Genomic DNA, 9,982 nt, shown 5'->3' with positions numbered 1-9,982 from the left:
TTGTATATGTTACTTCATCTTCTGTAAAATGTGGGTTTAGGGGGTCTAATAGGGGTGGACTGATAGTATGTAGTTCAGTTTCGGATAGGAAGTCACCGTATTTTCCGCTTTGTAAGACGCACTTTTTCCCCCCAAAATTTGGGGGGAAAATGGGGGGTGCGTCTTACAATGCGGACATACCTTATCGGTGCTGCCGCTGCGGGTGTCCAATGCTTGCCGCCACACTATCCCCGATGCTGCCTTGTGCTGTTGCCGCCACGCTGTGTCCCCTGTGCTCCTGCCGCTGCACTGTGTCACAGGTGCTTGCTGCCGCTCTCTGTCCCATGCTGCATGGGGGGGCTCTCCAGTTCCATCCATGCCTTCCTGTGCAGTGGAATCTTTCCAGGAAAATGGCCGCCGGGAGGTCTCGGGAGATGAGATCTCAGTGCTGAAATCTCATCTACCGAGATCTTGCTGCCGAGATCTTCATCTGCGCATGCGCCACCTCCCGGCGGCCATTTTCCCGGAAGGAATCCACTGAACAGGAAAGCATGGATGGAGCTGCAGAGCTCCCCCATGCAGCATGGAACAGAGAGCAGCGGCAGCACCCGGCAGCATTAGACAGACCATGGCATCAAGCATCGGTGACACAGCACAGCAGCATCACCCGGTAAAAGAGCGCGGCAGCAAGCATCAGGGATACAGCGTGGCAGCAGCACCCAGTAAAAAAAAGTGTGGCAGCAAGCATCAGTGACACAGCATGGTGGCAGCACGGGACAGAGAGCAGTGGCAGCACCCGGCAGCACTAGACAGACCATGGCATCATGCATCGGTGACACAGCACAGCAGCATCACCCGGTAAGAGCACGGCAGCAAGCATCAGGGATACAGCGTGGCAGCAGCACCCAGTAAGAAAAGTGTGGCAGCAAGCATCAGGGACACAGCATGGTGGCAGCACCCGGCAGCAAGGGACAGAGTGCAATGGCAAGCTTCGGGGACACAGCATGGCGGCAGCACACGGCAGCATGGGACAGAGTGCGACGGCAACACCCACCTCCTGAAGCAGCAATGCTGAGACCCAGCTTCACCACAGCCACCACCCCGGTAAGCAATAAGATGCATGGATTATAAGAAGCACCACCATTTTATTAAAAATGTTTTTTTCCTATTTTTCTCCTCAAAATTTGGGGTGCGTCTTATAATCCGGAGCATCTTATAAAGCGAAAAATACGGTATTTGTTTTGAAGGTTGGGATGTGTAGCGGTCAAATTTGAGGTTATAAAAATTGGAGTAGTAGTCCGCAAATGAGTCTACTCTATCTTTTGAGTGTAAGAAGAGGCATCTAACTTTTTAATTTTGTTTATTCTATTTTTTACTCTTGTCGATTTTATTCTTTGTTCTATAAGTCTAGATGGTTTGTTGAAAGAATGTAACAAAAGAGAGATAGGGTGCACCTCCATTAAATAGTATGCATGTCAGTATATGTACTGGGGTGCCACACCGTGCCTGGAAGTAAGACATGAACTAAAACCAAGACCAGACACATGACGGGTGTACACACCTGTTTCAGTTCTCAGAGGAAGAAAACAATGATAAAATATATTGAATTTATTTGAACACTAGGACACACAAATCCACAAACATTTTTTGTTCAGTTTGTTGAAGGAAGTATAAAAAATTGTTTCTCATAGCGTTTGCTATTTGTCATATTTTGCGAATACGGAAGCCCTAAGTTCAGATCTGATTTTCAGAATGTCTTGATGTATATCTGGGGAAGGTGTGGTAAGGCTTTACTGAAGTTGTTCTTTCTCTTTCAGGATCAGTTGGAGTTTATATATTTTTTCTTGATTTTCTTTTTTATAATGAGGAAATTTGCATTAATAGGCCTCTCAAGACCACCTTATGTGCGTTCCAAATTGTGAAGGGGCGCATATTTTCATTACCATTTTCTATAAAATAATTTTGAATAGCCTGTTCGATTTTTTTGTTGAATTGTAGAGAATACAATAGGAATGAGTTACATTTCCAAAGAAAATTGGTGTACAGAGCAATGTTTCACATACGATCAGAGAATGATCAGAAAAAGACTTTAGGTTAATGGTGACATCTTTAAATCTGGAAATTGAATTGGAGTCTGTAAGGATTAAATCAATGCTTGAAAACATCTTGTGAACTTCTGAATAAAATGTATAGACGATGTGTTGATGCATCTAAACACATCTAAGTATTCTAGTCTGTTGAGCCAGTTTTTCAAAATTGGAGTCAGATGTCTATTTGGGGCAATAGGAATATAGAGTGCCATCTAGAACCATGTTGAAATTTCACAAAAAGAACAGGTGTCCTTGTTTAACTTCTTGAATAATTTTTGCTAAAATCATGCAAGAAGCAAATCTGGGCTTTATTGGGGGCATACAAATTTATAAGCGTGCAAACAGTTATTTAACCCCTTAATGACACGGGGTATTTTCATTTTTCCGTTTTCGTTTTTCGCTGCCCTCCTTCCCAGAGCCATACCTTTTTATTTTTCTGTCAATATGGCCATGTGAGGGCTTATTTTTTGCAGGACGAGCTGTACTTTTGAACAACATCATTGGTTTTAACATGTCATGTGCTAGAAAATGGGAAGAAACATTCCAAGTGTGTTGAAATTGCAAAAAAAGTGCAATCCCACACTTGTTTTTTGTTTGGCTTTTTTGCTAGGTTCACTAAATGCTAAAACTGACCTACCATTTTGATTCTTATGTATTATGTATGGTGTACCTATAGTATACTTTATATAATTCGGATCTGTCAGCTTTCGTGAAATGTATTGAAGTTGTCCAATCAGTAATGACAATTCCAGACTCTGGAGGACACGGCTTGTTGACAAACAATGTTACGGTAATATCTATCTGTTCTGCTTTCATCAATATTTCCAACATTACGCTATGAGGAGTTGTGCAGCAAATGATTGGACTTACTATTAATGTATTGCATTTTTCTCTAGTCCAAAGTCACACTATTTACTTACATCATACTTTATAGGATATATGGTTGACATAATTATATATGGGGCTGTGGGAGACATCATACTGTTTATTGGTTGGCTGTGGTGGACAGCATAGCATATATTGGGGCAATGTTGTGGATATCGCACTGTATGGACAGCTATGGTCACCATCATACCGTGTAGGGAGACCGTGTGAGGGGGAACCAGTCTGGAGAGGACAACATGGTGGGCAATATAAGGGCATAGTGTGAAAAGGGGGAACAGAATGGATATGGAGAGGGGGTAGTGTGAAATGGGGGCACAGTATGGAAGAGATTAGCATGGTGAAGGGACAGTGTTGAGATATAGAGAGTGTAAGGGAAAGAGGAAACACCCATGGTACAGGCTGTGGTTCTGTAGCTGTTATAGCTGATAATGGCGGAGAGTGTGGTGGGTGTAGCTCATTAAATGGGGAGGCCATATACCATAGGAGGCTTATTTAGGTCATAATATGGACATATATTTTTATGCAGGTGCAATTTTAATAATACTCTTATTTTTAAAGGCACTGTGCAAGGATCTGCTGCAGAAAACAAAAAAAGGAGACAAAAAAAAAGAAAAGACTCAATCGGAGAAGATATCACCTATAAAGTACCTGGATGTAAATGTTTACTTCTTGATACTGATTACGTCTCATCAGTACTGTGGTTCCTGAATTCTTCTTAGGGTATGTGCACACGTCAGGATTATTTCCTGACAAAATCCTGAGAATTCTGCCAGAAATCCGCGTCCTTTTTTCGCGCGGATTTCTCGCGGAATTTGCGCGTTTTTTGCGCGGATTTTACGTGGATTTTTTGCGGATTTTTTTTTTCCTGAATGACCTTTTTGATAGCAAATCCGCAAAAAATCCGGAAAAAGAATGAGCATGTCCGGATTTTTTGCGGGATGCGTTTTTTTGGCGGAAAAAAACGCTAACATTTGCACAAAAAATGCAGAATGCATTCTAAATGATAGGATGCATAATGTTAGCGTTTTTTTACCGGATTTATAGCGTTTTTATGGCGAAAATCCGCAAAAAAAACATTAAAAATCCTGACGTGTGCACATACCCTGAGTCTGATAAAGACTGATAACAACTCCCAGCATCTCCTTACCATTCTTAAGACCATACTGGGAGCTGTTGGTTCATGAGATACACATGAATATGGGCCTGACTTGACATTCCAATTGTTTGCTGTACTAAGCTTGGTGATTTATTCATGAAGTGATGGTGCTTCTGGTGAAGTATACATATACTGGTGTTGTATATATTTACTGATGCTAGTTCTTGTGATGTATTCATGTACTGATTGAGGTTCAGATGACGCATTAATGTTCTGACGGTGGTTCTGTTGATGTATTTAAATACTAATGTTGGTTCTGGTGCAATACTCATGTACTGATGGTGGTACTAGTGACCTCTTTATTTACTGATTATTACTCTGGTGCTGTATTTATGTACTATTGATAGCTCTGGTATTCTATTTATGTACAAATGATGATTTTGGTTTAGTATTCATGTACTGATGATGGTTCTGGTGATGAATACAGCACTGGAACCATCACCATTACATGAATGCATCACAAGAGCCATCAGTAGTACATGAATATAGCACCACAATAACCATCACTACATGACTATGCCTCCAGAACCACCATAAGTACAGAAATAACCACACAGGAACCACCATCAGCATCTGAATAAGTCACCAGAATCACCATAAGTACAGAAATGCAGCAACAGAATCACCATCATTTTTGTTGCAAACTGTATTTGTCACATGATGGACTTAAAGAAGCCTTCCCATCAAAGATTCTTAATATATTGAAGTCAACATATTATACAGCACTGTGTAGCTAAAATTGCTTATTTTTCCTTTTACCCAGCTAATATTTCTCTTTTCTCTGCTCTATAATAATAATAATCTTTATTTTTATATTGTGCCAACATATTCCGCATCTCTTTACAGGTTGCACACATTATCATTGGTGTCCCCGATGGGGCTCACAATCTAAATTCCCTATCAGTATGTCTATGTACAAACAGGCAGTCTCTTGTCTCTACATTTATCATTCCCCTCTTCAACTCCTGACCCAACTGCTTCCCTCTCTCCCCTGCAAGGAACTTTTGCAATCACTCATGACTAATACAGAGAAAATTGAGATTGCTGTTTATATATCTCCTAGTCATAAACTGAGACTGCTGTATATACATCACATACGAGACACTAAGGCTATGTGCACACGTCAGGTTTTTTGTGCAGAATTTTCCTGAGATTTTCCTGAGGAGAAATTGGCACCACTCCCAGGAAAACCGCATGCGTTTTTTGTGCGTTTTTTGTGCATTTTTTATGCGTTTTTTACGCGTTTTTTTACATGCGTTTTTTGTGCGTTTTTTATGCGTTTTTTACAGCAGATAAAGTTGGTTGAAAAAAAAAAAAAAAAAACCCATGAGTTCATTTCCTGGTCCAACCCCTCTTCACCATTTAGCTTCCTTGTTGAATTCAAGATGCCGCACCATCGTCTAACTCCAGAACAGAACTGCCTACTGTTGCATACGGCACTACTTTTGCTGCACCACTACAGCGAGCTGGTAAGAAAATGTCATTAGATGTGAACACTTTCCGTATTAGGCTGGGTTCACAATGTGTACAGCAGCCCGTTCAACACATACGTTCACGGTCTGCTGCAACGCAAGTGCTGACTTTGGCACATCACTAACGCAGATGGAGCATCTGCTAGCTACATCTGCGCTAGCAGTGACAGACACGGAAACGCTGCAGTCAGAGTCTAGAGGTCCGACCGTCACTCAAATGACGGCACATGGCTAGTGATGTCAGACATAGGAGTCAATGGTGGCGCTAGCGGACTACGTTTCACCGCATTATGCAGCGGTGTTACGAAGTCCGTCAAAACGGACTGGGGGAACGCAATGTGAACCCAGCCTTGCCAGCTGTATAACATGTGTTGTACAGTTCCATGTAATAACACATACTATATTCTCCCATAGGAGCAATCGCGGAGAAGAAGGGATAGCAGACGGCAAAAAAGGATGTGGGTTCATCCCATCATTCATGAACGGGAGGAAAAGGGACACTTCCATGTTCTTTATCGTGATTTAAGGAGGTAAGATATAGTGAGAAATGGTATATTGACAGCTGTGTTTCTTTGTACCTTTTTTTGATATATACAACATACATTATGTGTGTGTTTAAAATTAAAGTTTTATGTTCCTTTTTATTTTCAGCTTTCCAGATAAATTTTCTCAGTTTTGCCGTCTTTCCATTGAGGCATTTGATCGTCTTCTAATTCTTCTTGGTCCACACCTCACTTACGAAGATACGGTCATGCGAAGAGCGATCTCTGCAGAAGAAAGGCTGCTCATCACCTTGCGGTAAGGCCTTGCTGCTAGTGCACCCCTAAATGCTGCCACAAATGCTGCCTGTTTAATCCGTAATGCTGCCGCTATGCTGCGAGTGCCCCCATAATGCTGCCAGTTTCCCTCATAATGCTACCGCAATGCTGCGAGTGCACCGGTTCCCTCATAATGCTGCCGCTATGCTGCGAGTGCACCGTTTCCCTCATAATGCTGCCCCAATGCTGCGAGTGCACCGTTTACCTCATAATGCTGCCCCAATGCTGCGAGTGCACCCTGTTTCCCTCATAATGCTGCTGCAATGCTGCCTGTGTCCCCATAACGCTAGTGGCCATGATGTGGATGTTTTATCTTGCAACACAATTTGTGTTGGTAGGTTTTCTAAATTTTTTTTTTTCTTTCTTCAGGTTTTTAGCTACAGGAGAGAGCTACACATCCCTGCACCTCCAATTTAGGGTTGGCAAATCGACCATCTCGCAAATTGTACGGTGCACATGTACCGTCATCTGGCAGAAGTTGCGGCCCATCGTGATGCCTTGCCCAACCGAGGAGACTTGGCTGCAGGTTGCAGCAGGCTTTCAAACTGTGGCCAATTTCCCCAACTGCGTAGGTGCTGTTGATGGCAAACATGTGAGAGTGCTAAAGCCACCAAGATCAGGATCACGCTTCTTTAATTATAAGAAGTATTTTTCAGTGGTCTTGATGGCGGTGGCTGACGCACATTACAAGTTTGTTGCCATCGACGTTGGTGCCTATGGTAGTACTGGGGATTCTCGGGTGTTGCAATCATCACAGATTGGACTTCAAATTCTTCGAGATGGCGGCACGCTCCCAGCCCCTAGACCTTTGCCAGGTTCCACACATCCAGTACCCTTTGTGATGGTATCGGATGAGGCATTTCCCTTGAAGCCCCACCTGCTGCGCCCATACCCACGAAGAGCACTGGATGACCGGCGGAGGATTTTTAATTATAGGCTGAGCCGTACACGAAGATATGTGGAATGTACCTTCGGGATCATGTGTAGTCGGTGGAGGATCTTTCACACTGCCATCCAGTTAGATCCGGAGACCGTGGACACTGTGATAAAGGCATGCTGTGTGCTCCACAACTATGCTCGGGAATACAGCACTGAGGTAGTTGAGGAATTACAGGTGTCAGAATTAGATGCAGTGGACAACTTTGGTCAAGGAAGGCAATGTAACACGGGTGTGCGTGTGAGAGAAACCTTTGCAGACTACTTCATGAGTCCTGAAGGTGCCGTGCACTGGCAATACTCTTGTGCCGGTGTTGAGCTGCCTGAACTGCAGAGAAGATCTGATGCCTAAACAGAATCAAGGCCCAAGAATGGACGTGAGATATAACAGCACAGAACATATGACGGCTGAACCCTATCCACTAATGAACCAGTCTGTACGGCACAGATGCTAACACCTGTGAAAATGTGAGGCGTAATCCCTATCAACCGTCGCCAAATCCCTATCTACCAAGGCCCCTTTTTAATTAATCTAATTGTAAACATTGCTAATAAATAAAAAATATTATTTAAACAATAATCGTTTCCATGTTGTTATTGTTTACCGTTGCTTAATCAGATCCCATTTCCGAGCTTCTTATTTTTATGATAATAAGAAATCTGAGTAGTTAAAATAATTTTTTTTAATAAAGTAAAAGAAAAATTAATTACATTAACCCCTTCACCCCAAAGCCTGTTTTCACCTAAGTGACAGGGCCAATTTTTACAATTCTGACCACTGTCACTTTATGAGGTTATAACTCTGAAACGCTTCAACGGATCCTGGTGATTCTGACATTGTTTTCTCGTGACATATTGTACTTCATGATAGTGGTAAAACTTCTTCGATATGACTTGCATTTATTTGTGAAAAAAACAAAAATTTGTCGGAAATTATGAAAATTTAGCAATTTTCAAACTCTTAGTTTTTATGCCCTTAAATTAGAGAGTTATATCACATAATATAGTTAATAAACAACATTTCCCACATGTCTGCTTTACATCAGCACAATTTTGGAAACATAATTTTTTTTTGTTAGGACGTTATAAGGGTTAAAAGTTGACCAGCGATTTCTCATTTTTGCAACAAAATTTGCAAAACCATTTTTTTACGGACCACCTCACACTTGAAGTGACTTTGAGGGGTCTATATGACAGAAAATGCCCAAAAGTGACACCATTCTAAAAACTGCACCCCTCAAGGTACTCAAAACCACATTCAAAAAGTTTATTAACCCTTCAGGTGCTTCACAGGAATTTTTTGAATGTTTAAAAAAATTGAACATTTAACTTTTTTTTCACAAAATTTTTACTTCAGGTCCAATTTGTTTCATTTTACCAAGGGTAACAGGAGAAATTGGACCACAAAAGTCGTTGTACAATTTGTCCTGAGTACGCCGATACCCCATATGTGGGGGTAAACCACTGTTTGGGCACATGGCAGAGCTCGGAAGGGAAGGAGCGCCATTTGACTTTTCAATGCAAGATTTGCTGGAATTGAGATCGGAGCCCATGTCACGATTGGAGAGCCACTGATGTGCCTAAACAGTGGAAACCCCCACAGGTGACACCATTTTGGAAAGTAGACCCCCTAAGGAACTAATCTAGATGTGTGGTGAGCACTTTGAACCTCCAAGTGCTTCACAGAAGTTTATAATGTAGAGCCGTAAAAAAATTTTTTTTATTAATTTTCACAAAAAATGATCTTTTTGCCCCAAATTTTTTATTTTCCCAAGGGTAAAAGGATAAATTGTACCCCAAAAGTTGTTGTGCAATTTGTCCTGAGTACGTCGATACTTCATATATGGGGATAAACCACTGTTTGAGCGCATGGCAGAGCTCGGAAGGGAAGGAGTGCCATTTGACTTTTCAATGCAAAATTGGCTGGAATTGAGATCGGACGCCATGTCGCATTTGGAGAGCCCCTGACGTGCCTTAACAGTGGAAACCCCCCACAAGTGACCCCATTTTGGAAAGAAGACCCCCTAAGGAACTTATCTAGATGTGTGGTGAGCACTTTTAACCCCCAATTGTTTCACTAAAGTTTAGAATGTAGCATTGTGAAAATTAAAAAATCATTTTTTCTTTCCACAAAATGATGTTTTAGCCCGCAATTTTTTTTTCCCAAGGGTAACAGGACAAATTGGACCCCAAAAGTTGTTGTCCAACTTGTCCTGAGAACGCTGATACCCCATATGTTGGGGGGAACCACTGTTTGGGTGCACGGCAGAGCTCGAAAGGGAAGGAGCGCCATTTGAAATGCAGACTTAGATGGATTGGTCTGCAGGCGTCATGTTGCATTTGCAGAGCCCCTGATGTACCTAAACAGTAGAAACCCCCCACAAGTGACCCCATATTGGAAACTAGACCCCCAAAGGAACTTATCTAGATGTGTTGTGAGAGCTTCGAACCAACAAGTGTTTCACTACAGTTTATAACGCAGAGCCGTGAAAATAAAAAATATTTTTTTTTTCCACGAAAATGATATTTTATCCCCTATGTTTTTATTTTCCCAAGGGTAACAGGACAAATTGGACCCCAAAAGTTGTTGTCCAACTTGTCCTGAGAACGCTGATACCCCATATGTTGGGGGGAACCACTGTTTGG

General features: G+C 42.0%; 1 protein-coding gene across 1 annotated transcript; it reads left to right on the top strand.

Moving 5' to 3' along the window:
• The first annotated feature begins 5,455 nt into the window (after positions 1-5,455).
• On the top strand, positions 5,456-7,916 carry LOC138657675 (uncharacterized). The gene is made up of 4 exons (XM_069745382.1): positions 5,456-5,579; positions 5,997-6,112; positions 6,234-6,380; positions 6,770-7,916. Exons 1-4 carry the CDS (start codon positions 5,496-5,498, stop codon positions 7,686-7,688), a joined length of 1,266 nt encoding a protein of 421 aa, XP_069601483.1. The 5' UTR covers positions 5,456-5,495; the 3' UTR covers positions 7,689-7,916.
• The last annotated feature ends 2,066 nt before the right edge of the window (positions 7,917-9,982 follow it).

The sequence above is a fragment of the Ranitomeya imitator genome, chromosome 1 (assembly GCF_032444005.1).
Source record: "Ranitomeya imitator isolate aRanImi1 chromosome 1, aRanImi1.pri, whole genome shotgun sequence".
Classification (NCBI taxonomy): Eukaryota; Metazoa; Chordata; class Amphibia; order Anura; family Dendrobatidae; genus Ranitomeya; species Ranitomeya imitator.
This window is presented reverse-complemented; position numbering and strand designations above follow the sequence as displayed.

What these genes read in the sequence shown, in the direction of transcription:
- LOC138657675 (XM_069745382.1), top strand. Translation starts at nt 5,496, where the DNA reads ATGCCGCACCATCGTCTAACTCCAGAACAGAACTGCCTACTGTTGCAT. An exon ending in TGCACCACTACAGCGAGCTG is followed by an intron (nt 5,580 to 5,996) that starts GTAAGAAAATGT and finishes ATTCTCCCATAG; the next exon opens with GAGCAATCGCGGAGAAGAAG. An exon ending in AGGCTGCTCATCACCTTGCG is followed by an intron (nt 6,381 to 6,769) that starts GTAAGGCCTTGC and finishes TTCTTTCTTCAG; the next exon opens with GTTTTTAGCTACAGGAGAGA.